Source organism: Aspergillus multicolor (assembly GCF_047715735.1).
Source record: "Aspergillus multicolor strain CBS 133.54 unplaced genomic scaffold BDW74scaffold_10, whole genome shotgun sequence".
Classification (NCBI taxonomy): domain Eukaryota; kingdom Fungi; phylum Ascomycota; class Eurotiomycetes; order Eurotiales; family Aspergillaceae; genus Aspergillus; species Aspergillus multicolor.
Window position 1 is genome coordinate 887,788 of NW_027395961.1, and position 27,354 is coordinate 915,141.

Below are 27,354 nucleotides of genomic sequence, written 5' to 3' on the forward strand. Positions count from 1 at the left end.
GAGTATGGAAGGAATGAATGGGCGAGTCGAAGAAAGCTCGATCTCTGTGGTTGTCAAGAGGAATTGAACTGTCCGGGTTTATTTACTGTCAAGCACGAGGAATGTTGCACAGCTGTTCGGCTTAACCAACAGTCCAAACAGACACAAATAAAGAGAGTAATATGACACCGACAAAGGTAATGAGTGACTGGATTTAAAGAGAGTGATGTCGAACAAACAATCGAACGTTGGATAAGGGAGATGGAGATTGAACCCTGGGAACTCCTGAAACCGACCATACCCCATAAGGCCAGGATTACTCAGGCACACCATTCAAGGGTCTTCTCCTGCCCCACTCTAGCGATCCCTATAACCCTGCGCTATTCTTGGATTCATCATCATCTTGTCAACCGGCCTGGGCTCAACGATTTTCTCCTGATTTTCTTATCAGCTTCAAATATTGATGCTTTCTCAATAATGGATAGCGATGTCTCCTTACATATCCGAAGGGAGAGCTAAAAATACGTTGAAGCGAATACTTCATTCGATCTTCTCTTGAACCTCCAGGGACCAACACTACCCCCTAGTGAGAGCTTTTAATGCTGCCACCTATCACTACCCTAGTCATTGAGAACGGACCTTGCTTGTCTCCAGGTGATGTGGCGGCCGGTTTTCCTATTAAACCGGCTACAGATTGTTTCCAACCGGTCCCGTTCCCAATCTGCTGCAATTCGATGGAGAAGAAGTACTTCGTCGAGGGTGAACTCATCGTCGAGATAATAGACTCTCTTCGATCTCGATCGCTTAGAAGGGACATAATCCGAGTCGTCAGTCTATTGACGTCAATGGCTGCTTCTTGCCTAACGTGCACGGACAATTGCCGTTTACTCACATCTTCATTAAGCGACGGACTGAACGACACATGACTACTCTCTCTGCCATAATCTCCGTCATAATCTTCCTCGAAATACCACTCGTCGCCATCGTTTTCGTCCAAGTTGTCCAGCTCATACGCAATATTAGTTCTATGCCTGCCGTTCCGAATATCCAACCAGCGCTCCTTGAGTTCTGCGACTGGTCTGCCGTCCAACACGGTGGATATTCGCTTCCATGAGACGTTCGACGCTTTCAATTGCCGGAGCGCCTTGTCATCTTCAGAAGACCATCGAAGGAGGCTTTGAGTTGTGCTTGGAATGACGACCATGGACTGGTGGTATGAATCCCGTGGCCTACAGGTAGCCCCAAAAGCGCTACGCATTGCGGGATATGCGCGTCGTCGTCTTGGACGAGCGATATGAAGATCCTGAATATGAAGGTAAGTATATCGCGGCATACGTTTCTAGCTTTGAATGGTTGTACCTGGTAGCGGTCGGCGGTCATATTCCTGACGCCGTATGGAGGCCTCTCGCGGACATTCCCTGGCAGCGACATCCGATACTGCTTTCCATTGGATACAAGAATCGGCATCATACTATGCCCGAACACCAGGCCAAAGAGAGTAACTGAGACTAGTTGCTTCGTTCTAGGCAGTCTTTGGGCGAAGAGCCATCCAGGTGCCGTGGGAATGTATCTCACGATGGGAAGGGCTGAGCCATCGTGACTTCCGAATTGAGTACATCCTGGCTAAACCCCGACCTGGTTAATTGCTCGGTCTACGCCTATATGTATGGCCATCCGGAGTAATTAGTTCGTAGGCATTAAACCAGAAGACGCTGTCGACTGTATAAATGTCTATGAGTACTTTGAAGCTTATCTAGGTGTGTAGCTGCCAAATTTCTAGGAGGCATTATCGGGGATCAATAGTTCCTAAAAATTCAAAAAGATTCACAGCACTCATACAGGTACATAGCCCTGCTATATATCAAATAGAATCAAGCAGTCCCTGCAAGATGGATGGTTGACGCCCGTACCGGCTTGTAGAGCGGCGAGTCGGAGGTGAGGTGGTCCGAGCGTCTCGAATTTCCAGAGTGACGGGAGAGACCACCTTGCGCGTGAACCACGAGTAGACACTTACCATCCCACCGCAAAACAACTTCACGTCGGGGCAGCTCCACCACTTGCTAAATTTCAACGGCCCCCGCCGATTATCCTGTTAAAAAAAAACAAGAAGCCATCGCCGCCATGCGTTTCTCTGCTGCCTCGCTCCTCCTCGGACTGAGCTGGATCACCACCGCCGCCGCACACAACATCCAGCTCCGCGCCCACTCACGAGAATGCTTCCACGAGAGCTTGCACAAGGATGACAAGATGACCGTTTCATTCCAGGTCGGCGACCGGGAGTTCGGTGGAAGCGGGAACCTTGAGATTGATTTCTGGGTATGTTGAGCCCGTCGCCGGCATCGCTTGACAATGGCCTCAATTCCATTCGGGACCGTTCAATCGGTCCACCATCTGCACGGATATCCACTAACGGTATCATTCTCGTATAGGTCGAAGACCCCCAAGCCAACCGCCAATACTACAAGCAAGCCATCAGCTCTGAAGACTACTCGTTCACCGCACACGCCGACGGCAAGTACGTCTACTGCTTCAGCAACGAGGGCTGGACCTCGAACTCCAAGGAAGTCTCGTTCAACGTTCACGGAATTGTCTACGTTCCCGAATCCGAAATGGCCCAAGACCCGCTGGAGACGGAGGTCCGCAAGCTTCTGGAGAACCTGGCCCAGGTTAAGGATGAGCAGTCGTACATTGTTGTCCGCGAGCGCGTACACCGCAACACCGCGGAGAGCACAAATGCCCGTGTCAAGTGGTGGAGTATCTTCCAGCTGGCGGTGCTTATCGGCGAGGGTGTTTTCCAGGTTTGGTGGCTGAAGAGGTTCTTCGAGGTGAGTAACTCGAAATTTGGCTGTGGTGCTTGGGTGACAATTACTGACTGGATCGGATGAACAGGTCAAGCGCGTTGTTTAGAAAGTTCGTTCATGAGCGAGACCGAAGGGTGGTCAATTTGACCGTGGAATGGGAATACGATACTACGATATACATACTCTACCTTGGGAATCCCACTAGTTTCGAGTTTCACGTCATGAAATCCAGTTCTATTTCTGCATATTGTTCCTGAGCTCTCGGAATATTGTGCCAGCCTAGCCTACAGCCAATCCCAATCAATGGCCCAGGTCCCGTGCTATGAGCGCCCAGCTCTACAATCTCCCTTTCCCCGTCACGCTCCGCAGCACAAAATCGCGATTCCTACTAATCGATATTCATCGAACGTATCCAATTAACTTCCGGGTCATCCTTTGAGGTAAGCATCAACAAGCAGGATCCATACACCCCTATAAGGCGCGCGCTCAAACCGCCGATATCATGAAACCAACCAAGATACACACGGCTGTCTCTCTCTCCACCGGAACCACCAAACTGGGCCACTGACGCCTCTCCGCATGGAATACACCCAACCACCAGCTGCTTTGAAACGCGAAATCGCAGGATCGAATGCGGCGCAGTTCAAACCGGAGAGTTCGCATCCATCGTACTTGCGTGAAAAGCGGCGTCTACATCTGCTGTAAATCACCGGATTGGCGACCGACATATTTGTTATTCTTAGCGAACGGAGCAATGTTGCCTGCGCTCACGCTGTGAGAGTGGATGAAAGCCGGCGAGCAAAGATGGTTTGTTAAGGTTGGTGTCTAATTTGCTCTGCAGGTTGGGGATAGCTAAGCTATTTGACGGACAACATACATGGAACCTAGCGAGAGGCGAACAGTGCCGAAAAATCGACTCGGTGGGATGGCCGGACCACAGCAGCCTCTGGGGATAGTTCCCTCTGCGTCAATGGAGTCCCGGCCGAGCTGGCGGCGTCATTTCACCACTGTAAGTATACCTGAGTGCAAGAGGCGTCGCCTTACAGGTGATAAGTCAACAATTTGGAGGGGTTAGACCCCGCATCACTTTCGTCCACTAAGTTGAATAAGTACCTTAGTTTCAGCAAGAACCAGCTTAATAGCTTGGCTCGTTGCTCCTCGCAGAGCTGTCATTGTGCCTCCACTAAGCTTCTTGCTGAAGTGATAAGGGTTACTCCGTAGTTTCAAAAACCCGGCGCCTCATGCTCAAGCCGCCAGGTTTGCAATTGCTCAAATCCGACTATGCCGCCCCGTATACCCCAAAACATCACTCGGAGACCCAATCTCAACGAGCGGGACGTCATCCGTACTCTCATCATTCGGTCTTCTCGCATAAGAGACCGTCAGCGAAGTTGTCATGTTAATATTCCGCTCATCATACGACTTCGACTCTAGGGCTGTTATGGACCCTCGCGCACGACGACGGGAGGAAGACAGCTTCTGGGACCCGGGGCGAGGGCCAGAGTGGGCTGTGTAGTTTGAGGTACCGTCACTGGTGCCGAAGAGCTGCGGGCTCAGGCGGCTGAGGGCTTGTCGCATGGCGGGCAGGCACGCAATTATTATGCCTGTATCGACTTCAATCACGGTCCAGTAGATTACGGGGTAGTAGTCATCTGTTTGGGTTAGGAAATTAGGAGAGAATGGATGAGGGAGAGGTGAGCACTTACAGCTGAAGTTCGACGTCTTTGCGACTTTGACGAGGGAGTTTAGTCGGACGAGGCTGACGATGGTGATACTAGGTCCAAAGCGTCAGTCAAACGACGCCATGCGCAAAAAGAAGAGGGATGGCATACAAAAACCCCATACTGAACAGTACCACCATCTGGAACTTCCTCCTCAGATCCAGCGACAGCTTAACCAGCCATGGTATAGGCAACGCGATGATTAGAATATCCAGCAACGTATTCGACCCAGCCATCGACCACACCGTGGCGTTGAAATTTGTGCATTTGCCAACGTGCTCTCCGTCCCAGTTCGTCCAGGCGTATGAAATCGGACTGCACTGAAAGATCACAGCCGGTAGAAATCCGATGCCTTGGCAGATGGACCAGACTCCCAGCGCGATTGTCAAACGATGGAAGGTTTCGGACACGAATATTTGGCGGAAGAACATGAGGAAGGACAGTTTGGTGAATGTGAGGACGCTGACGTAGAAACAGGAGAAAATGAGGAATATCTAGGCATGTCAGACGCTGCTTCTGCAGAAAAATGGAATGCTGTGATATTACCATGAGAACATCGTTGATATTATCTGGGTCAATCGCCCAGAGGTCCTTTCCCATGCCGCCTCGGACCACTTTCCAGACTATTAGTTTACGGACACATGAGGCGACCGAAGTTTCTGCGAAACGGATACTCACTTAACGCTATTGCGACAATCTGGCCCACTGCCAACAGCTTCACGAGAGGATTAGTTCGAGTACTTATGAAATGCGCGAGAAGGAAGACCGAGCATACAAAAGCCACCAGAATAAAGGAATCAGCCAAACTAGTCCCATGCCTAGAGATATTGTGGCCCAATCGAACGGAGACAACCAGGATGGTGAGGAAAGAGAAGATCCCTAGGACGACAAGAATGGTGGTTGAGCCATCCCGCGGCGATATGCCGCACATTGTGTTTGTCGCATTTGTGGTCCCTAGAAGAAAGACTCAGGGACTGGAGCAACATAGCCTCGAGTCGGAAATACTCACTGAGAGTATCTGCTACATTGCACCCCGTTGCAACGCAAGTAGTGATCTGATTAAGCAATGTTTCAGCCGCGCACATGCATTCGGCATCCGTCGAAGAGCAGGAAGATGAGGGGAGTGCGTTCGACATGCATTTTGCCTTCATAGGCATCCATCTTGTCAGATCCTCTTATACCAACGCGAGATGAGAGAAAAAGTTTAACAGAACACTTACAGCGCATTGCGGCAAATCGATAGATACATCTTGTGCCAGAGCAACGACACTGACACCGGCAGCTACCGCAGCTACCGCAGCCACCACATGCAGCAATCTCATTTCCTTGTCGTTGACTTGCCGCAACAAAACGCCCGGGCAAAGGAGTGAACTTCTGGGAACATTGGACTGCACCGAAGTTGGAAAGGCGTCATAAAGGACTGGTGTTCTAGGTAAAATATGAACAACATCCACGCAATTGCGTTGCAGTAGCCTTGGTCAGGGGCCTATAGTCAGCATCCTTCCTTCTAGGCTTGGTAGGATCTCGGCCTTGACGCAACACCTTGAACGTTCAGACGATGAGACTCCTTCCTAGAACGGCACCTCTGTGAATTTACGAGCCGTTTACCCGCAGTTGGAGTCATGGAACGAGCCGAAGGAGGCGCCGGCAGTTATAGATCGCGGGATAAACGTCCTAGTGGAGGAACCGTCGCCTGTTAACACAGGCCATGGCCACTAATACGTCTGAACGACCGTTAAGAGGTACCCACTCAATACCGAATCCCTGCACAGCCTGTGCGCCACAATTGCTCAAGGCTAGCTCCGGCGTTAGGATTTTCTTCTGCAGCAAAGGTGAAAGAAAGGTCGGGATAAGAGAAGGGGAACCTTTTCTAGTGGCTGGCTGCGGAGAAGACAGGGCAGCACACGTGCCTGCTTTCTCGCCAATCCATTCCTGAATCCATGTTATACGAGAATCCTCTAGTGATGATCGCTTTATATCCCGCGCCACGCTGCAAGGATCATGAGCACAATGCGATGGTGGAGGCGCGGGATTCGGGCTTCCCCCGTCATTTCCACCTTCTGCCCCAGATGGATAACGGTCTAACGGCGTCAGATTTAGTATGAGAAGAGTCCAATATCGCTAGCTTGCCATTATCTGTCAAATTGTTGCTTTAGCGTGCAGTAGTCACTGCGAATCAACGGCCCGCTAATAACAACCTCTTCGACTGTTTTCCTCAAAATATTTCTCTCTTTCTCGAGAGCAATCATGGCGGATCCTGCTGTTGCCTCTATTATTGCGGCCGCGGCCGCAGTCTCCATTTACCTTGTCATTGCTTTGCGCAACGTAGGCAGACGGCCGGCAGACTACCCCCCTGGCCCACCGACACTTCCGATCATTGGCAATCTGCATCTGGTGCGTCAGGCCATCAACAATCTTACACAATGCTTAACCAACTGACTTGCAGATAGATGCCATCAAAATATCCCCATCAGCAATTCAAAAAATGGGCTGAAGAATATGGGTGCGCTTATAGTGAACACACCTCTAGAGAGATTGCCTCTGACTTCAATAGCCCAATCTACTCGCTCGTGCTCGGCACAAAGACCTACATCGTCCTCTCCAGCGACGTCGCAGTTAAGGACCTCCTGGACAAGCGCGGTGCGAATTACTCCTCGAGACCGGAGATTTTCATCGGCCATGAGATCGCCAGTGGTGGGCTGCGACTCGTTACCATGGTATGTAACTTTTCGCCTTCTACTTAAACCTTACTGACCCAGGACAGCCATACGGCCCATTATGGCGAATGATGCACAAGATCATCCATGGGATCCTCAACATCCGAGCCGCCAAAGCTTATTTGCCCTACCAAATGCTCGAAAGACAGCAGATGCTACTGGGGTTTTTGGAACAGCCGAATGAGTTTGTCAAGCATTTGCGTCGCTACTCTTTCTCTTTGACGACGCAGATTATCTATGGATTTCGGGCGCAGAGTATTCATCATCCGAAGTTGCAGCAGCTTATAACTGTGGGTTCATTCCTCGTGTGATAGTGTTTAAGAATATATTGCTAATCTCGTCAAGTGCTTCGAATCGTGGGGTGAAGTTGTGGGTAACGCCAGTGCCCAAATCTTAGATCTCTTCCCTGTACTACGGAAGCTCCCCAAATTCCTGCTGCCGAGCTACAGATACGCGCAGGAGCTGCACAGGGTCGAAAGAAAACTGTACACGGATCTATGGATGGATGCGAAACAAGAGATTCTAGCTGGTACAGCAAAGGTAAAGGCCTTTAACAAAGCCTCGAACCAAGTTGACATGAAGTATAGCCAAACTTCTGCGTCGACCTCCTGAAAGCCCAAGAAGTCGAGAAATTCTCGGACGCGCAAGCAGGCTACATCAGCGGCTCGCTCCTAGAAGCCGGCTCCGACACAACCGCATCCATGCTTTCCGCCTTCGTCCTCGCAATGGTTGTCTTCCCCGACGTTCAAGCAAAGAGCCAAGAAGAAATCGACCGCGTCGTCGGACCCGATCGACTACCCACCATGGACGATGCACCGAATATGCCGTACATCCGAGCCTGCGTGAAGGAGACGCTGCGCTGGATGCCCACCGTTATCCTGGGGACCCCGCACTGCGCTATCAACGAAGACAGCTACATGGGTTATCGCATCTCAGCGGGCTCAACGATCATTACGAATGTCTGGGCTTTGCAGATGGATCCGAAGCGTCATCCTAACCCGCGCGCTTTCGAACCGAGCCGCTTCATAGATCATAACCTCTCTGAATTTGAGGCGGCCATGGACCCTGACCCCAGTAAGCGCGGGAACTTTGTTTTCGGCACTGGACGCCGGTTGTGCCAGGGGATGCATATTGCCGAACGGTCGATGTTCCTTGCTATCTCCGGACTGCTGTGGGCGTTTACCTTTGACAAGCCGCTTGATGCCCAGGGCAAGCCTGTAACGCCTGATATTGATGATCTGGTCGGTGGTATTGCGGTCCAGCCTGCGCCGTTCGAGGCGGTTATTGAGCCGAGGAGTGCCGCTAAGGCGGAGATTCTGAGGAGGGAGTGGAAAGAATGCGAGGAGATGCTGCTGGATAAGGAGACGCATCAGTGGAAGGAGGTGCCGGAGGATATGGCGTTTGGGAAGAATAAGATCGGGTCGGGACTTAAGGTTGGTGGGAAGTAAAGCCGCGGCAAGGCTTCAAGCCAACTGCTTTTAGTAGTACCGCGTGCATGAAACATGGACATGCCAGAGTCTGCAGTTTAGATGATAGATGACTCGTACACAGACGTTACTGCTGATCTGCCAGTGCGGAACAATGAACCCTTCGTGAGATCCAGATTTGCAAAGCAATGCCCAATGAAGGATCCTCCCAGCGAAACCGGACCTACCTAAGTATGACCTACTACCTTAGAGTGGATTTCCAAAATCCCCACCAAGAAACAATATCCTACCCCGACCCTCTATTGGGCTTGGGGACGGACCCCGTCCAGGATCTATATCCGTATTGAATGATTTAACCGTGAGCGTCGCTCCATTGAATCTGGTTGTATAGCGGTTAGCGGTTAACGGATGGTCTTCGACTTCGTTATTAGTTGCTCCTATCCTCAGGTACCTACCTAGCCAGATTCATTGCAGAAGCACGGCTCGATTCTTCCTCGGTCTCATAGATAATGGCAAGGCGGCTCGCATCCGGATCTGTGCTCGCAGGGCCACGGCCATTAAGAGGAAGTGGCGGGATTCTCCCGGCATTGGTGTATATTGGTCGGCTAGCGCTAGCCGGTTGCGCATAGCTAGAGCGTGACGCTGGTTCGGGCTCGTGCTCGTGCTCGTGCTTGAAAGATGTCAATGTTTCCTTGATGGGCTTTTCCGTTTAAAAATCTTGGTTAGCATTCAAAGTATCGACGCACCAACCAGACCAGACCAATCATCACTTACAACCCTGTGAATGCGTCCGAATGTAGAGAACTCCGCTTCGATGGTCGACCGCTCTATGTGCGGGGATAGACCGCTATGGTAGGTACAAGGAATTAGTGGGGAGTGCTTGATGCTTTGCAGCTGTGGCGTCCAGCATATACCGTACGTACAAAATGTCTATCCCCGTCCCTAGAGCTCGCACTGTTTGCGGCTCGGCTGCTATTCGTGTAGGTCGCTGGCCATCACCACTAGGGCAAATGATATCATCGTACGTGTTGGCACTGATATTGAAAGGGTCAAAGGACGTTGTTCTGATTCTCTGCGGTGACCCGGTTAGGTTCATAGAAAAGGCTCGGAGATTGTATGGGTTTCTCGTACAATCGCCCTGGGAATAGCCCGATCGCTGTTAAGAATGTTCCGCAAGGTTTCGAGAGATTTTGCTATCGCTGTGCTTCTGGAGACGTGTACGAAGTGTATGGTGATGCACCAGGCCCGGGCTGGTTGAGGTGCAACCTTGATGGGCGACCGACCTTTCTTGAACCTCTTGCCGAAATCGAGGATTGCTCGCTCAATCTCGTGCACTTGCTCGTCGCTGACCCGCCAGAGAATCTGTACGAGGTTTTACATTGAGTGGATTGCTCTCTATGTTGGTTTCATACTCGTGGAATTCGCGATTTAGTGCTCCGCGGGCTGGAGAAACCGTTCTTCGGGGTTTGTCCTCTGTTGATAGTTATGCGCGTCGGCTTGAGTCGAGGTGTCGCCGAAATGACGAAGGTGGCAGTGCTGAAGTTGTTCGAGGAGCTCTTTCTCGAGCTCCTCGTCCCATTCAGTGAGGTCTTGGGGTCTCTCCTGCGCCACGACTGTTGTTCGGTACGGGTAGTTCGTGTGAGAGTCGGCATCAAGAGTGCTATTAATACTCGTTGAAGGCTCACTATTACTCCAGCTGGCAGGAAGTCCTGGTAAGATGAGGTGTTTATGCCCGGCACTCAACGAACCGCTACCGGGAGCTTGGAGACGGCTGAATATGGTGGGTGCGAGGTTGAAGAGCTGGTCAACGCCATGATGAGCTTGTCTAAGACGTAGGGTCAGAGGCTCGAGAGTGGTAGACGGTAGCCTATCTCGAAACTCCTTGAAGCCTGGGGATAGGAATGACTTGAAGTTAGCATCTGCTGCAGGTGTTGGGAGATAGGGATATCTGCTACCAGATCGAATATCGGCCAATATATCTCGCAGACAAGCGTTCAACTTATCTCGAATAAAGAAAAGCCCGTCCAAGCAGATCTTTGTATCAGCTAGCCTTGTTTCAAGGCAATGTGAAAAGTGAGTGAGCCGATCATGGAGGTTCTCGCTTACAGCGAGGCGCTCCTCAAAGGGCTTCAAGAGCGGGCTTTTGGCGATGGTCGCGGAGTATACAACAATATCCAGGTGGGCGAACAGATCGCTCGATGCTGAGATACATTCTCTGAGAATGGCCACGACCGTGAACATGCTAGGGAGCCTCGGCGGATGGTCACAATAGAAAGGAAATGAGTATCCCACTGGAGGGAGAGGAAAGGTCTCGCTACCTACCCCGCACCAGGTGACCCAGCCTCGCGTCTCTCAAGCAACTTCACTTCGTCCGACTTCATGAGATATCATCCAGTCCATCATTGGAGCTGCCATGGGTGATCTACCATGTCCGGCATCGAGATCGGCGGTTCGATTATAGGAATCTTCCCTGTCGTGATCAAAGCCCTGGGCGCATATCAAGACAGCGTCGATGTCCTACGGTTGCTCGATGACAGAAACTTCCAGAACGAGATTCAAGCCATCATCCTCGAGATGGAAATCCAAGAGGTCATCTATCGCAACACCTACATGAGCCTCTTGGCCCTTTTCATGCCTCCGCGGTCTGTGCTCCGGTTGTTTATGAGCCCGAACGGCCTCTCACAGCACAGCGGCTTGGTAACGGACCATCTCAAAAAGCACTTGGGTCCGGATTGGAAGCTCTACATGAGATTGCTGGAACAGCTACGCTACTCTTTGAAAATGTTGGAGGCCAATATAACAGCGGTAAGCTTCCGAATGTCTCCTGGCTGGAATCAGGCTGATTGAAACACTGCGTCTTTAGAACAGCCCCGTAACTCGCGACAACTGACGGTCCAAGATCGCCGCGATGCTGAAGCCAATTCAGTTTACCTATACAGCCAGGAGGCGCCGAGGGCTCCTCTACCAGATCAAGGAGAACAATACCGCCATGCGCATCCTTGTCGAACAAAAAGGCAGCATGCAAAGTATGGAGTTGGTCCAGAAACATGACAATGTCGACGCTCCCTGGCTATTTCTCCGCGAAAAGACAAGGCACTTGGCAGACTTGACAGTTTCGCAGTTCGACTGTGTCACGCAGCAGTACACACACTCCATGGGCATATATCTAGACTTCTACCGCTACCTGACATCCATTGGAATGATGTATGGAGGGGTGCGATCCGGATTTGGCTCGAACAAGGAAAAGAGGATCGTCTTCAAAGGACAGACATTGGCGTGGACCTCGAAGCATTATGCACAGAAAAAGCTCTTCATGGTTCTCTTCCGCTCTGTCAGCCTGTATGTAACCTTCGGAAATCATGATATTACTTCTCTGAAGGGTTGTCTGTGTCTTGCACCCGGTCAGCTTCAACTGAACTAGGCATCGCAGGTTGCTACAGTCGCAAAATCTCAGCCTCACACTCGGCTTGTCCCCTTCAAGTGCAGAGACGTCCCAGAGGAAATTACCGTATAAGGCCTCATTTCCGGCAGTCGCCGTTACTCACGCTTTCCGGGGTATTTCTACGAAAGAGATCGCCTTGCACTCTCCGTCACAATTGTACTCTCACTCTTCAACCCCGAAGGGTCACGATGGACAGAAGCGCCGTTGCAAAACCTCAAGGCAGTTTTATTCCCCTTGAGAATGATGATATCAATCAATCCGCGCTATACGAACCATACCTGAAGGCATGCATTCTCGCCAAGAACGATGCCTTGAAACAGCCCTCCAACCCACCGGCATTAACATCAATCTTCGGTATAAAAAGCCGCAACCTTTACAATCTTGGCATCATGCTGCTCGAGCTCCTACTCAACCAAGCGCTAGCAGCCTTTCGTACACCCGAGAAGCCCTCGGAGACAGATGATGAGATCGCCTGACGCCTCGAGCAAGAGGTGTGCGGCAAGGCAGGGCCAGTTTGGGCTGATGTCATTTTAAAGTGTCTTAACTGTTCGTTTGTTGTCAAGCCAGACCTTGAGGACCACGGTTTCCTCCCCGAAGTCTACACGGGAATCGCGCGGCCGTTACTGGATTTGCTGGGTTTGCCAGCGCTGCAGAGACGGGCGGGTGTCAGTTTGCAATAGCAAGCTAGCCCTTTGCACCTGCATCGTCCGGCGTATGCACCGGGCTTGATGTTCGCTCTTCGCCTTCCTTTACATTTCTTAGGACCATGCCAAATCCTCAGCGCCATTCCATTTTGCGTTGGGTACGGCACTATCGAGAAAGATGCAGCATACACCTTGCCATATTAACTTCACACTTAAAGATGAAAGAAGACGGACGTACTGTAGTAGCTTTCTCGAGACGTTTAGGTGGCCTAGCCAAATACCGTGCCGACAAGGTCCCAGGCACACATCCAAACTCATTGGCTACTGTCGCACTTAAGGCAAACTCAAACACAGTAGAATGTATGAGAGCGGTTGCTAAACAACACATCGCATAGACTTCACCTCAATCATGCGCCTCGGCTCGTATTTCGGTGCTACCTAACTAATCAGGCACAATACTCGGCTTGTTCTACGTGGGGATACGCTGTGGAGCTAGGGCTGAGCGGCGTATTTTGGTGCGTATTCTCCCATAGCCAATTACCTAATACGCAGTAACCAATCACCACTTTAGAAGACAAGGCTGAGGCTCTGGTCCAGGTTATGGAGATGATGATCTTGTACCTGGGCTGAAAGATGCCAAGGCGTGGCTGAGTTATACGCATACTGGAGGTACGCATGCAGTCTTCACATCCGCAGTGTATACGCTTTAAACAGCACATCAGGTTGATTCGCAAGTATATAAGGACCCTGAAAGACACCTCGATTGCTATCATCTCAGACCACCATCAAGCACATCCAAAACAACCAATTCAACACACTCTCCCTGAGATTACTATACCTACACCACCATCATGCTCCTCAACACCTTCCTCTCCACCACAGCCGCAGCTCTGGCCCTTGCCCTCCCAACAAGCGCAGCCCCAACATCACAAGTATTCAAGCGCGCCAGCGACCTAAGCCTAAACGCCCAACTCAAGCTCGCTGACACGGCCATCGAGCGCTTCGCGCTCCTCCCCAACGACTCAGACTTCATCTTCGACTTCAATACCGCCGAGACCCCCATCGCAACCAGCCAGAACTTCCACCCGCTCGTCGGCACCGGCATCTCCTTCAACATGGGCTCCCTGCCCGCCTGCAGCATGTCCTTCGTGCACCTGCACCCGCGTGCAACAGAACTACTCACCCTGACATCGGGCCACGTCCTGACAGAAATGATCCCGCAGACGGGCGTGACGGACTCCGAGGGGAATGCACGTGTCATCAAGACCTCCTTGAATGCCGGGCAGATGACGATTTTCCCGCAGGGCAGCTTCCACACGCAGGTGAATCCGGACTGCGAGGCGGCGAATTTCACGGCCGCGTTTAACAGTGAGGAGTTTGCGGTGTCTATGGTTGCAAGGCAGATGTTTGAGCTTAGTGATGATGTTATCGCCGCTAGTTTTGGGCAGGTTATAGCCGGTGAGGATATTGAGAAGGTGCGCGAGGCGATTCCGGTGGCTTTGGCGTTGGAGGTTGAGGGGTGTTTGAGTAAGTGTGGGCTTGAGAAGAGGTAGGGGGGTGATAGGTTAAAGGGTTGAGCGAAGGGTGCTGGATTTGCGGGAGTGGGATGGTTTATAGACGCCGTTGCTCTTGTTTATGTTGTGAAGGTCAGGAGTTTACCCTGACTGATACATTGAGCTTTTTGTATAGAGCTTGTCCTCTTGGATTGTATACTACCTATTGCATGTTTTAGTTGGTTGTCGATATATGTCAACCTATAGAATGGATGCTGATACTGCAATATCATCCATTGGCATATATATCCTCCTAGCGATGCTTCTAACCTACCCTACCTACCATAGGTACTAGCCACCAGTGACTAGATGCAGCACTTTTCTAGGTATTATATCTCATTTCTATATAGTCATAGGTCCGGACGCAGGGCCGGGTCGTCTCGTGACTACCTAGGTATCATAGTATCTCAAACAGTACTCTAAGGTACCTATCTGCATTTACTACCATAGGTAGTGTAATATAGGGTATGTTATGGCGCACTATCCACACATGGCCTTATCGTTTCTTTCTAGCTCGCACGGGCTAATGAGTCATATGAGTGCGCCTCAATCCATTAATAAAGAGAACAAAGGCTTCCTTCAGAGCGCCTGTCATGGTAGATCCCAAAGCTTAGTTAGAGCTGGAGATCTCTATCTCACCCAGTGCCCGCCCTCATCCAGGTTTCAAGGATTAAGAACATGTGTCTGATTGTCGGGGACGGATATCTCAGATACCGGGCCAGGGTCTACTGTCTCGCATGATACCAATTAGACGGACGCTTTCGCCAGGAATAATATTTAGCCAGGCTCCTTTACGAATCCTGCTCGCGTCCATCAGCTTTTATACGCTATGTTAGGTCGGGACAGATGCGTGTGCGTATGCGTATACGTATCGACGAGTTGGCGCAGTCCCCGGTACTCCACAAGCCCTAAGCCCGCCGCTCAGCTTTGATCTTGGTGCTCCGCACTTAGGACAATTAATTGCGGCAATTAAACCTTGGGAGAGCTGGACATGGTATGCACATCTTCCCATCTATATCTAGAGGGTGCTAAGCTTCTTACTTTGACAACAATTATATCTTCTCCTGGAAGCATATGGTGGCATCGACCAGATTTCCCAACTACAGCAAGAAGCCGGCCCTAGGAACCATGGCACCTCTTCAGGAGGGACAGTATATGATCCAGACGAGCAGCCAGTCGAGTGCGCGGTGAGTCCCATCTAGGAAACCTTTACACCTCAGTATAGATAGGGCTAACAGATTCATCTGATCTTCACGGGCTCAGGCTCAACCTCCAGCACTACTGGGTCACGGAAAGCCTAGGCTACCTCCTACACCCATCTATCCCCGTTGCACCGGATGCAAAGATCGCGGACATCGCAACAGGAACCGGGTATGAATCTGGGTCCTCTCCCCCAATCCACATTTTCTAAATCTATATTCACGATTATTACAGTGCCTGGCCAGTCTCCTACTCCCTCCACCCGGACACTCCATCCAGCGTCCAGATCGACGGCTTCGACGTCACGAACGACATGTTCCCGCCAAAGGACTGGCTGCCGCCTAACGTATCCCTACGAACACTCGACATCCTGAAGCCTGTTCCGGAAGAGCTGAAGGGTGTATACGATGTCGTTTGCATCCGGTACTTCGGTGTGCAGATTAGGAACAATGACCCTAGCTGGGTATTGGGCAATTTGGTGGAGATGTTGAGTATGTCCGCCTATTCCTTCCGTGGCAGAGTCCAGGACTGTGATTAACGCGTACAGAACCCGGGAGCTACATCCAATGGATAGAATCAGACATTTACAGCCAGACCGTCGTGAACTTTGCATCTACCGCTACTTCGGCCGAGACATCGGGCACGCTTGCAAGCCCAACAGCCCTAGAGCAGCACCTTGATATCTGGCGGCGGTATCTGGATGCCTCGGGACTACGCTATGAGTACACTCCCACATGCACTCTCTCCCCCTTTCCAACTACGGCCGCTAACCCACTGTCCGCTGTATAGCTGGCTCGCATCACTCCCAACACACTGCATAGACCAGGGCATGTCCGAAGCACACATCTACAGTCCGCCATCCATCCCTGCACTACGTTTCACACTGACAACGGCTGTTCTGGGAGCTTGGGAGGAGCTAAGCTATAACTTAGATAAAGACGAGCAGCCCGATGAGTTCTTGGGGAGTGGGACCGAACTGAGGGAGAAGATCAGGAGACTCTGGAGGGAGGTTGAGAAGGGAGCGGCGCTGGAGCAGAAGTTCTTCGTTACGGTTGCGAGGAAGTAGCCCTAATATAGTACCTAAGTTAGGGCAGGATCTGCAGCGAGGGGATGGGGCTTGGGCTGGCTGACTGCATTGGATTCGATGTTACTGATACCATAGGTTAGGGCTATTTATTGCTTGGATATTCTGCCGAGAGTAACCTTGGAAGTGATGCCCTTAGGGCACTCGCATTCCATTGTGCCAGGAGAGTGTGATCAACTGAATGTTTACCCCCCATCTTGCTTAAAACCCCTTGCGGTCCATTGGGTGACTAAAACTGACCTCGTGGACCTTGTCCGAGCATCGTACCATACCTCGGGCGTTCTACAACCCTACCTAACCCGGATGATAAGCCTTGTAAACCTGCAACCCGCCTTCAACAGACTGCACGATCCCAAATAAAACCGTCAAAATCAGCACCAGCGCCGCAATCCAAAACGTCGCCCACTGCACCCTGCGCCTGCGGTCCGTCCACCACTGCCGGACCGTCCTGGGCTCCGAGGCATCATACGCGTTCTTCAGGATGGCGAGACGCTCCCCCCAGTACTGAAAGTTCCGTGTCCCGGTTGTCTGGTGTGGTGCCTCGAGCGGTGCCATCATCCCTGGCCCTCGGGCCATTCGCACTTCAGGGTCCAGGGACCCCTTCATGTCCGCCTCCTTGCGCGCGAACCACTTCTTCGTGGCGCTGTCGTACCTGGGAACGAGCAGTGCGAGGGTGTCGAGGGTCTCTGCCACAAGCCCGGGCGGCAGGATGCCGGAGGCCTTGTGGGCAGCTAAGAACGCGACGTGCTGGAAGAGATAGAGCGTGTATGGCTCATTTTCGTTCGGCGGGTCATGCAGACGCAGATGGTCCGCTAGATTCGACGTCCAGAGGATCCGGATCCCGCCGAAGCGCTCGAGGTTGCATGCTCTAAGCGGGCTCCCGCGTTGAAAGTCCTCGCGCGGGTAGAGATTGCCTCCTGCGGGATTGAAGTGTGCGTTTAGGGCTGCGGCGAGTGTAGTGTCGCCCGACCAGGGGATGCACGTCTGCCCCATGCTCGCTTCGTCAGGGAGAGGGCCGATCCAGCACATGAGCCAGACTCGGGCGATGAAGGTTAGCAGGCATTTGGCTGCTTCTGCATCGCATCCGTGGGATACCTGGAGATCGGTGGTCAGCTCGAGGAGGGTCTTGGTGCGGAGGCGGCGGATGTGGTGTCTGATTGTGGATGGAGAGGTTTGATGCGCCATAAAAGTGCTAATATCCAACTCGCAGTTCTGCACCAGGCTATGAACATCAGCGTAATGGTCCTGCAGGATACGTTGTCCTTGAGATAAATGGGGATTCTTTGGTGGTGCGCACAGGTTGGTCACGAAGTCTTCGTCCGCAACAGATATGGGGTCCATTTTTACGATGCAGACTTCGCTAATCAGCAAGACGAAGACAACCAGACAACTGTCAGATAAAAGCCTTTTGTTCATTGCCTCTTCTCCCCTGCATGATCCGCGGGGTAAGGCGTCACGTGGTCTGACAAGAGGCATGGTATCACCACGAACCCGGGGTATCCAGGCTGACTCTCTAGATGTTGGATTGAGATCTCGCGAAGTGGTTGATAATGGCAACAACAAGTATAGCATCTCATGCTGAGCGCCGAGGCGATTCCCGCCCGTCAAAATGGTGAATTGTCCCTTACCATCCCTTTCCAGATGCCGCCGAGGCTGCTAACCCCCCGTAAGGAACTGGGCCCAGCAACTCGACACTTCCACTGGTAGGGCATATGACCAGGAGCTCCAGATCAGCCCCAAAAATCCAAAGCCGTACTCGTTCTCGCGTACATCATCCAGCTTCAGCAACTTTCTCTCCTCAGCACCCCCAGTACGCCGCCGGATAGGCTCGTCATCCAAAGTGTCCATCGGGAGGGCCTGTCCGAATCGCCTGGATGGCCTATTGTGCTGGGATCCCCATTGGCACGCCCTCGACGCGTCTTCAACGAGCAGTAAGCTTCGACATGATCTTTGTGAAATTCTGGCGAGCGAGCGAGGGAAACTGCTCAAGGGGCGCAGTTGCCTTCCGACCATCGGCTGCGGAATCTTCATGGTCGGGCCCAGCAAGGACGAAGCGAAGCCCCGATTTGTGGTCAGTTGCAATGATCGCGATGTATGCAAGGTCCTGCGCAAGATCTTCAAGTCCGAGGCGCTCACTTCGGATTACCTTGACTTCGAGCCGCTGATCACGACGAGCTTCCCACGGAGTCCTGTTCCTCTACAGAGGCTTGCTGGGCACGGATCCATTGGTAGTGTCGAGGTAGACCTTGACGACTTTCAAGATGCTTCCACGACTCAACTGCCTCTAGAAGAGTCTTTTACGGTCTCTGGTGATGTATTCATGGAAGGATCAGTTCTGTCCCATCAGACTCTGCTCATACCTGCGCAAGTCCGATTTGGGTCCTCTGCTAATGCACCAACAGCCGTGCTTGGAGGTCTGATTAGACTCAAGTCAAACAAGGAACTTTATGGCGTTACCGTAGCTCACTGCTCTGCAAAATCTCCCATTCATGCTGGCACGGACTGGATTGATGACCATGGAGATTTCGAATCCGACAGGGACGGACCCCATTCGGCACAACCACCACCAGAACCTTCGGCTGTAAAGGATACACGAGCACAGGGAGTGACTCGCATTGGCTCGATAGCTTATACGAGCGCTGCTATCCAAGACGGCCAGGACTGGGCGCTGATCAAGCTTGACGACAGCCTGACGCTACGCACCCTCGCCCCTTACCCCGCCAGACTTGCGCCGCAAATTGACGCTAGTCATCACAAGAAAGGTGTATATGTTAGCACCAGCAGGTCTCTGATCCCAGGCATCCTTTTACCAAATCCGTACTGGGTCATGGCCCCAGGCGAAAAGACCATGCGGAAGTCTTATGCGGTGCAGCTCAATGAAAATGCAGGTGAGTTCCCGCGTATTCCATGTTAATTATATATCACCGATGATGGCTCACAGGGGTAACGACTAGAGAACGGCGACTGTGGCTCATGGGTCGTTGGTGAGCAGAAACAGGAGTTGCTCGGCCGCATCGCGTTCGGGCACCCCGACGATAAGTGCGCCTATATGCTCCCGGCAAAGCCGATGTTTGATCAGATTGCTGCCATGGTCAAGGACGAGCCCGGGATCTCTGTCGGCGGTCCAGGCTTCAAGCAGACTTTGTCCGCCCAACCAGACAAGGAAAGACGCCCGGCATTCATGTTTGAGGGGATCGAAGAACTGTCAGAGAAGGCACCAAGTTCGCCCAAAACTGCGTCAGAACACACCCGAAGCACGTCCTCAAGTAGCCTCGAGGACTTCGCTTCGTTTGACAAGGATGAGACAAGTGGGAAAGACACAGTGAACGACGACAAAGCTGAGACTCCGATAATCGTCGACCGCTCGTCTGGGATAAGCCGCCGGCAGCGGACTGAGGAAGGCAAGAACGACTGGCGCACCAGGAGTCCGCGTCCCTACCCAGCGCCATGGAACAGCTGGAGGAATCCTAAGCGGCCAGAAGTGCGCCTTAGTCCTCCTCGCCCGTCTAAGCGGCACCGCCACGGACCGGTTTCGTTCCAGCTGGAGGACACCGAACAGTCCGAGGAGCATAGGTCACCTCCTTCGGCTCGAAGAGATCACACAGCGCATAGCGGACCGTTCCATGCGGGTTCAACAACACACACGCACTATCCTGGATATACCTCCCCGCCGTACGTGCCCGACCCGGCACCGTCCCACAACTATATCCCGCCATACCAAGCACCTGCGTTTAACCCGCCTTCTCAGAATCTATATTACCCGCCTCAGATGCCATACCCAGTCGCTCCATGGGGATACCAGAGTGCCTCGGGCTACTACCCAGCATATCCGCAAGCCTACGCCCCAGTCCCTGCGCCTATGCAAACCGACCCGCAGCAACAGCAGCCATCTCCATCTAACGCTCCGCGTCCTCCTTCTTCCCATCCCGCCGGAGCTCCAGCTCCAGCACCTGCACCTGCTCCTGGCCCTGCCCCCCCCGCTCCGGACCCCGCGCTTAACACGATGCTGACGCAGCTCGAGCGCCTACTCAGCGAAGAGCGCGACGAGCGCCTAAGACGTGACGCCGAGAACACTGAGATAACAGCCATCGAAGCCACCACCGAACAGCCCATTATAAAGATCGTAGAGCCAAAGCCAAAGTCGGCGGACCCCCCGAGCGGGGAGTGGTCTGCTCGCGAAAAGCAGTTGCTGGATGCGGCGCTGGTAAGAACAAGGGACGCGGTGCGGGAGCAGAAGAGGGTTGAGGAGGCGGTTAGGAAGGCTAAGGTTAGGAGTTGGTGTTGTGTGCAGTAGATATCTACCTAGGTAGAGTATGGTAGGGGGCGCATATCTAGGTAGGGTATATACCTGCCAACCATTCGAATAGCACCTCGCGGTATGCGAGGATCTCCATGATCGACTTGACAACTTTTCACATTGACACGAAACAAGGCTGACTGATGCAAAAAATGCCTGGACGGGATTTTCTTGATATCCTTAGAATAAGCTAAATGCTTGTCTGCGAGACACCATATGTTAGCCGTCATCTAATTTGGTACCGAATATTCCTACCAGACCTACCTTAGGTATCTTTTAACACTGCAGCAAATGTTCCAAGCTCAACTGCGAGCTATCCCAGAACAAGGTCATGGTCCATCAGCTAATCAGACCGCTCTGCAACAGCCTCGACGAAGCGACTTCGATGTGAAAACGTTCGATACGGCGATTGGGTTGGGAAACGAACCCTCTAGCTTAAGCTACTATGGTACTATGGTAACATAGGTAGGTTTGGGTATGTTCATGGTATGGTAGTCAGATGATTAAGGCACTGAGACATACACAGGATTGACGACTGTGCAAGCACCGCTGGAATACGACGTCCACGGGTGTGCCATCAAGAAAGCTGCATCTAGAACCAGAATGCGTTCCATGGAGGTACTATGGTAGAGTATTTCGGTATATCCTAATGACGCCATACCATACGTGCTCTTTCATTGCTCAACCCAGTCTATCAACAAACAAACAAGGAATCGTAACCTAACTCTCCAGCTTCCATCCATCTCAACCCCGGCATCCCATCAAACCAAAACAAAATCAAGTCAAACAATCAAATCCAGCTGGATACTAAGCTTGCTGCTTATCGCCCAATCGTCACCCCCCTAACCAGAGGTAACATGCAACGGCCCATTCCCATCATCCTCCGGACAAACATTCCCCTCCACATCATCCGAGTCAAACTCCATCACACACGATCCATCCTGCCCAATCGCAATTCCAATGAACTCCGTGTTCGTCTGACCCGACGCCTCAGCAAGGACATTCCCACCAGCATCCATAACCGAACAACTTTCCGGGAACCCCCCAAAGTCCGACTCGCAGTGGAACTGGCGCGCCGAGCCCCAGCAGTCTCCCTCGATCGTGAACGTGCGTCCGCCGTCTGTGTTGTAGCAGGGAGAGTGGTCATCCGGATACGCCTGGTCGTAGATGGCTTCGCCGGCGTCGTTGAAGATCGCGAAGCCCTTGTATTGGCCGCTGCCGCCGCCTTCGCCGTTGGGGCCGGTCACGGAGGAGAAGGTTCCTTGCGAGATGACGACTTTGAGGTGTTCGGCCATGGCTAAGGGCGCGGTGGCAAGGAGGAGGAGGGCGGTGGTTTTGAGGAGGGTCATTTTGTCGGATGTTGCTGGAGGATGAGATTGAGATTGTGGTTGAGAAGTCGATTGGAGGTAAGTTGTCTTTGCTGATGTCTATTCTTCGACGACCTTCACCCCGGATTTATACCTCGTCAAGGCCCGTTTCTGCCCCCATTGCCTCTAATGTCAATCTCTATACCTTCGTATACCGCATCCTCACCGTCGTTCTTGGCGAGGACAACAACAAGGAATCCCTTGGGGGCCAAGCAGCGTCTAGGTCACCAGGTACAGTGTTTTTAGCCGTTGATCGCGATGATCAGCAGCTATCGGGATCGGCAGTGACGCAACAAAGCTCCACTGCTGCAACCTGGGGGCCAAAGGACGGGGTTATACCGAGCATTGGGGCGGAGCTTCAAGGCGCCACAGGGTCTTATCCCAGCACTAAGGATGCTTGACGATCGCGGCCTGATAACTGCAGATGTGCCGTGCATCCCGACCCTGGACGAAGCTCACCCCGATTCCTAACTGACGTAGCTCGCTCCCGCTAACTCTACGCGGTCTAGGGGTTCAAAGGTCCTCCCCGAGGGCCTCGCAGACGTATGCCCAGGCCATTAATCTACTTCAAGACGCACTCCAATGGGGGCGGCTTGAGCTGATCTTATCAAGGACCCTGAAGTCCTTAGACAGCACCTATCCAAGTCAGCAGGCGCTCGTGGAAATTGCTCAATCCACCAGTCCGGATCTCTCGTTCCTTCTTTCCAGGTCCCGTGCAAAAGAACAGCAATGGATTCATACCATACTAGGTACGATGCGATCTTCAGACTTCTATTTCCACGCAGCGTCATCGTCATTGCCGCTGGGCTTGGTGCCGTTTCGAGCTGGTTCGAGAGTGAGTACCAACACTCTTCGTAAGGGCCATGGCATTCCTGATTGCCCGAGTGCTAGGTCTGGGCTTGCCTCCCAGCGTGATCCCTCGAGCATCCAGGAATACTCAAGTGATGGTACTCGCAATGTATGTCTGTGCTACTGGTGGTAGGTAGGTACCTACGCCAGTGGCTGGCTCATACTGGCATCTATGGGAGCCCTTGTTACCAGAAACCCTGATAGCGGCCAATTATCCGTTACACGTATTACTTGGGCACTAGCTACGCGGATAATATGGTGGACAAGAAGCCAAAACAGGGAGGTAAAACGCGACCAGTCCCCTCTATAATAATGGATGGTTATCATCGCAAAGTTCGCTCGCTTTGAATGGGAGACTGGGCATCTTGACAGTGAAGCCAACGTCGCATTGGCTCTTGGTTCCTCCGACACATGACGGGAAATAGCAGAAACTTGACCAAATATAGTGTGGCCCCGCTGCAGTGGCCATCGAGTCAACGAATGAGGCCAGAAGTGCGAGACAAGGATTCCCCAGCTGCAAGACACTTGTGTTCCCATGAACCAGGCTTCTCGGTAAAAGTTGCTCGTGTTCGTTTCTGACATCCAACTCACTGCATTGCTGGGATCTCGGGGGCTTCTTTTTCTCGAGTGCATGCAGTTGTGTGAGACAGTCTATGCTGCTCTGCCAGGGATATGCCGACTGAAATAAGCACAGTAAGCCCACCTAGCAGACGTCAACGTGATCAGATAACCCTTAACCTTGCTAACTATGCTTTTTATATGGAGAACCCATTATCTATGCTGCTGCAGTCAGCAGTAAGCGCTGACCACACCACTCTAAAGGATGGTAAGACAAGGCTGGACGAAAACTTTTCGACATTTTATATTTAGCATGTCGGGCCCAGCATCCTTCAGCCTCTTTCAGCCTCCTCTGTTCTCTTGCCAACTTTATGCACGATGTCTTCAAACTCGTTTCCCTGGGATCCGTCCTCAGGAGGTTCCGGTAGTCGTCTCCATACCATTTCTGAGGCCATGCCGTTGACCGAGCACCAATCCAGGGAGCCCATCGGTCTCGGTATTTCCCAGGCATCTGATCAACTTCCTCGCGCTCGAACTACGGGTTACGACGATGTGACCTCGACATGCAGCGAATCCTCCAAACACCCTTTGCTGCATCCCGCCGACCCCAGCATGGCTTCACCGAGCGGACACTCGCACAACGCAGCCTGTCCGACTAAGAAAAAGATAGTCCAAGGCCGCAACTCATGGATTCCTATGACTCTGATCATACTGGCCTGCTACTCCACGTTGTTCTCCGGGATATTTGTTGTGGTTGCGATCCAGGAGCCTAGGTATGGCCGGTTGATTGGCCAAAATGGATCTCTTACCTTGTCGACAGCCAACAACATCGGCATGCTAATCGCGAAGACAACCGAGCTGGCATATGTCACGATCTGTGTTGCCTTTCTTGGAGAGGTCCTTTCCCGCCGCGCAATCACAAAGGGGTCCCGGGGTATCTCGATCGCAGACATGAGCATGCGGTCGTGGATTATGCAGCCTGGCACCATGGTCGTGCATTGGCATAGTCTGCGGTACTCGGGGCTCACAGTCTTGGGGGTCATCGCTCTAGTTGTTACATTCGTGGCGATGCTGTATACCACCGCAGCCGAAGCTCTTGGTAAGTGCGATGCCTTTTGGAGTGTCTGAGCGCAGACTAAGGAGATACCATAGTATTCCCAAAGTTGAATATGGGTCCGATTGAGCATCGAATGCTCGTCGCCGAAGTCAGAGCCTCCTTCGCCAATCCGACCTATATCAAGAGGACATGCAAGACTCCGCTTGTTGACGAACCAGATGGTGCCACCTGCGTGGATATGAATCATGCCGGGCAAGCCTTTCACAACTACCAGGCCTTTCTCCAAACCTGGAGTGACATTGCGGAAAATAGTTCCCAGTCTGCTTCAGCCACAGTCCAGCTTACATCGCGCCCGTCTCCTACGGGGTCATTTGACGGCATATCGGTCAACGGCAGCTGGATTGACTCGAGTGATCACGGAGATATCGCCGAGCTGTCACAAAAACATGGCCGACTTGTGCACAATGTGACCGCTGCGCTACCACATGCGGGCATTGTCCGGGCGGCAACATACGAGGACAATGGTATACACCGTCCAAAAGATGATTCCGGCGAAGGCAGATACGAGCTCGAAGCATCCGTCCCCTCACCCGCAATCAATGTCCTCTGCGTGGGCATGAACGAGACCGAGCTGAAACCCCTGGTCTACTCAGAGATGCCTTACCGAGACACCCAGTTCAACGATTCGCGCTGGGCGATAGATATCCCGAGCAATATGCCGTACCCGAGCAACTGGACCAACCGCACTGTGGTCGACGAGATCATGCAGTTCGGACCAGACTATCCAGGCCAGGATTCTCCAATCTTTGGCAAACTGCCAAAGCCGAACAACATAGTCGTCAATATCATGATCCAAGGGAGAGCAAGCTGGTGGAATCCCGCCATCTACCTCCTCGGAGCGTTGCCAAAAAACTCGCAGCCGGAATACGTCCTCTGCTCGCTGAAGGCCAAGCAAACGCCCAAATGCTCGACCCGATACACGGTCAATGCAAACTCCTCGCAGCTCACTGCGATCTGCGAGCAGGGACACCCTCTGCAATACAGTACCAGCAACCCTGCAGCCCCAGACGGCGTGTGGGAAAACGACTGGAAGAACATCGCGTCCACATGGGCAACAACCCTCAGCCTCAACGACGGAATCACAGACGGGATGGCCAGCAGTGCAAAGCTGCTCATGCAATTCGTCCCCGGCGCAAACTCATCATTGCCATCGCTTAACCCAACCCGCCCGTCTCTAGGCGAAGCCCTAGCCGTGCTAGCAGGCAACACCCTCCTCCAAAGCACAATCGACGCCCCCCTAGTCCCAACATGGAACTACACCCTCCCGTTCCTGGCCAAAGAGGAAATCCTCAACGAGCCAGCCACCCAAATCTGCAACGCAACCTTCCGCTGCGCCGACTACGCCTCCGGCGGCTCCCACCGCTGGCAACTGATCCTCTTCTCCCCGATCCTACTGCTTGCATTCAGCACCAGCGCGCTGGTCCTCGCATTCATGCTCCTCGAGGTCCGCGGCACGCAGATGACGGACTTTACGGAGCCGCAGAATCTCTTTGCGCTTGCGGTGAATAGTCCGCCTACTGCGCGGCTACGGGGCGCGTGTGGCGCTGGTCCAGACGGCGCACAGCTTGCGGAGAGGTTCTTTGTTGCCATGGAGGAGGAGGACGAGCATTATTATATTCGGAGTAAGGCGGAGGAGGACGTTCCGATTGTGGCTGGGTCGACGAAGGCGCATTCTGTATCTGTTGCTGCCTTGTCGGATTCTCCGACACCGAGTAAATCGACTGGGAGTCCGGTGCTGGATGAGTATCGGTGGTTGTCGGAGAGGAAGAGCTGGGTGTCGAAGTTCTACTGAATGGGACCATACTGTAAGGTGATAAAGGTATGTGTCCAATCGTTGGTACCTGAGGGAAATACTGCATTGCTTCTGCATTGGAGTTCATTAGGTTGGGCTCGTATTCAGTCCCGTCCGACTCTAGGTACCGTATCTAATTACAGGGCTTATAGTACATTTCAGTAATCTTTATTAAGCGAGCCCCTGCTATTCAGGATTTATTGCAATTGTTTTCTAATTTAGTACCAGTTTTTTATTTCTAAGGTGAAGCCACAAGTAGACAACCTGCATATAGCCAAGCCCGCCCAGGCTAGGCCACTACTATACCTGATATATAACTCAAACTGCTAAGATTACACCCAAAGACATTTACTTTATGTAGCTTGCTATGGTATAGTGCCATAGCTCATACAATGAGCCACATGCACCATATTACAATTACATATACTTATTATATGCAATTACCACATATCCCCCACGTAGAAACACCACCCCCCATAAATGGGTAGTAGAGGCTTGTTGCGAGGCCGTAGGGGATGACTGCAAGGAGAAAGGACATGAAGACCACGTGGAAAGTGGCGCGGTTGCGGGCGAGGCCGGAGGCCGGGTTGGTATTTCAAGGAGCTCGGCTGCTGCGATGGTCTCTGAGGCTCGCGAGGTATACTTGTGGATAGTGCTGGATGGGTCCTCTGTGGTGGGTTGCACCTTAAAGCCTGCTTGAAGTATATCCGCAGATCAATAGAATCAAAGGCGCTTATGGGTACAAGGTATCTTATCGTTACCGCCTATGCTTAGGCAAGAACAGCCAGGGTTGATCAGCGTAAGCA

At 52.4% G+C, this 27,354-nt stretch overlaps 13 protein-coding genes across 13 annotated transcripts; 7 read left to right on the plus strand and 6 right to left on the minus strand.

Moving 5' to 3' along the window:
• Positions 1–440: 440 nt before the first annotated feature.
• BDW74DRAFT_152420 (SANT/Myb-like DNA-binding domain-containing protein) lies at positions 441–1,773 on the minus strand. Its single transcript, XM_073724366.1, has one exon. The coding sequence runs from the start codon at positions 1,310–1,312 to the stop codon at positions 563–565; it is 750 nt and encodes a 249-aa protein (XP_073584725.1). The 5' UTR covers positions 1,313–1,773; the 3' UTR covers positions 441–562.
• Positions 1,774–2,001: 228 nt separating this feature from the next.
• Positions 2,002–2,958, plus strand: BDW74DRAFT_15302 (emp24/gp25L/p24 family protein). Its single transcript, XM_073724455.1, has 3 exons — positions 2,002–2,295; positions 2,409–2,804; positions 2,869–2,958. Exons 1-3 carry the CDS (start codon positions 2,101–2,103, stop codon positions 2,884–2,886), a joined length of 609 nt encoding a protein of 202 aa, XP_073584726.1. The 5' UTR covers positions 2,002–2,100; the 3' UTR covers positions 2,887–2,958.
• Positions 2,959–3,778: 820 nt separating this feature from the next.
• Positions 3,779–5,964, minus strand: BDW74DRAFT_15307 (CFEM domain-containing protein). Its single transcript, XM_073724464.1, has 8 exons — positions 5,722–5,964; positions 5,511–5,646; positions 5,277–5,455; positions 5,180–5,216; positions 5,048–5,115; positions 4,613–4,995; positions 4,487–4,554; positions 3,779–4,432 (listed from the first exon to the last, which is right to left on the minus strand). Exons 1-8 carry the CDS (start codon positions 5,821–5,823, stop codon positions 4,050–4,052), a joined length of 1,356 nt encoding a protein of 451 aa, XP_073584727.1. The 5' UTR covers positions 5,824–5,964; the 3' UTR covers positions 3,779–4,049.
• Positions 5,965–6,582: 618 nt separating this feature from the next.
• Positions 6,583–8,750, plus strand: BDW74DRAFT_15372 (cytochrome P450). Its single transcript, XM_073724568.1, has 6 exons — positions 6,583–6,895; positions 6,952–7,004; positions 7,056–7,218; positions 7,266–7,508; positions 7,564–7,758; positions 7,806–8,750. Exons 1-6 carry the CDS (start codon positions 6,749–6,751, stop codon positions 8,664–8,666), a joined length of 1,662 nt encoding a protein of 553 aa, XP_073584728.1. The 5' UTR covers positions 6,583–6,748; the 3' UTR covers positions 8,667–8,750.
• Positions 8,751–9,044: 294 nt separating this feature from the next.
• BDW74DRAFT_15361 (uncharacterized protein) lies at positions 9,045–9,907 on the minus strand. The gene is made up of 3 exons (XM_073724548.1): positions 9,569–9,907; positions 9,420–9,492; positions 9,045–9,345 (listed from the first exon to the last, which is right to left on the minus strand). The coding sequence occupies exons 1-3, from the start codon at positions 9,739–9,741 to the stop codon at positions 9,097–9,099; spliced, it is 495 nt and encodes a 164-aa protein (XP_073584729.1). The 5' UTR covers positions 9,742–9,907; the 3' UTR covers positions 9,045–9,096.
• Positions 9,908–10,073: 166 nt separating this feature from the next.
• BDW74DRAFT_177692 (uncharacterized protein) lies at positions 10,074–10,886 on the minus strand (the record flags this gene model as incomplete). Its single annotated transcript, XM_073728953.1, has 1 exon — positions 10,074–10,886. One exon carries the CDS (start codon positions 10,884–10,886, stop codon positions 10,074–10,076), a length of 813 nt encoding a protein of 270 aa, XP_073584730.1.
• Positions 10,887–11,072: 186 nt separating this feature from the next.
• Positions 11,073–12,066, plus strand: BDW74DRAFT_177693 (uncharacterized protein; the record flags this gene model as incomplete). The annotated part of the gene is made up of 2 exons (XM_073728954.1): positions 11,073–11,450; positions 11,545–12,066. The coding sequence occupies 2 exons, from the start codon at positions 11,073–11,075 to the stop codon at positions 12,064–12,066; spliced, it is 900 nt and encodes a 299-aa protein (XP_073584731.1).
• A 1,312-nt stretch (positions 12,067–13,378) lies between these two features.
• Positions 13,379–14,516, plus strand: BDW74DRAFT_152439 (germin family protein). The gene is made up of 2 exons (XM_073724367.1): positions 13,379–13,400; positions 13,454–14,516. Exon 2 carries the CDS (start codon positions 13,583–13,585, stop codon positions 14,282–14,284), a length of 702 nt encoding a protein of 233 aa, XP_073584732.1. The 5' UTR covers positions 13,379–13,400; positions 13,454–13,582; the 3' UTR covers positions 14,285–14,516.
• Positions 14,517–15,412: 896 nt separating this feature from the next.
• Positions 15,413–16,550, plus strand: BDW74DRAFT_177695 (uncharacterized protein; the record flags this gene model as incomplete). Its single annotated transcript, XM_073728955.1, has 5 exons — positions 15,413–15,471; positions 15,548–15,655; positions 15,719–15,975; positions 16,032–16,206; positions 16,274–16,550. 5 exons carry the CDS (start codon positions 15,413–15,415, stop codon positions 16,548–16,550), a joined length of 876 nt encoding a protein of 291 aa, XP_073584733.1.
• Positions 16,551–16,862: 312 nt separating this feature from the next.
• Positions 16,863–17,909, minus strand: BDW74DRAFT_177696 (uncharacterized protein; the record flags this gene model as incomplete). Its single annotated transcript, XM_073728956.1, has 1 exon — positions 16,863–17,909. The coding sequence occupies one exon, from the start codon at positions 17,907–17,909 to the stop codon at positions 16,863–16,865; it is 1,047 nt and encodes a 348-aa protein (XP_073584734.1).
• A 209-nt stretch (positions 17,910–18,118) lies between these two features.
• On the plus strand, positions 18,119–20,862 carry BDW74DRAFT_177697 (uncharacterized protein; the record flags this gene model as incomplete). The annotated part of the gene is made up of 3 exons (XM_073728957.1): positions 18,119–18,180; positions 18,240–19,456; positions 19,523–20,862. 3 exons carry the CDS (start codon positions 18,119–18,121, stop codon positions 20,860–20,862), a joined length of 2,619 nt encoding a protein of 872 aa, XP_073584735.1.
• Positions 20,863–21,707: 845 nt separating this feature from the next.
• BDW74DRAFT_177698 (uncharacterized protein) lies at positions 21,708–22,214 on the minus strand (the record flags this gene model as incomplete). Its single annotated transcript, XM_073728958.1, has 1 exon — positions 21,708–22,214. One exon carries the CDS (start codon positions 22,212–22,214, stop codon positions 21,708–21,710), a length of 507 nt encoding a protein of 168 aa, XP_073584736.1.
• A 1,878-nt stretch (positions 22,215–24,092) lies between these two features.
• Positions 24,093–26,548, plus strand: BDW74DRAFT_167622 (uncharacterized protein; the record flags this gene model as incomplete). The annotated part of the gene is made up of 2 exons (XM_073726718.1): positions 24,093–24,738; positions 24,792–26,548. 2 exons carry the CDS (start codon positions 24,093–24,095, stop codon positions 26,546–26,548), a joined length of 2,403 nt encoding a protein of 800 aa, XP_073584737.1.
• Between the last annotated feature and the right edge of the window lie 806 nt (positions 26,549–27,354).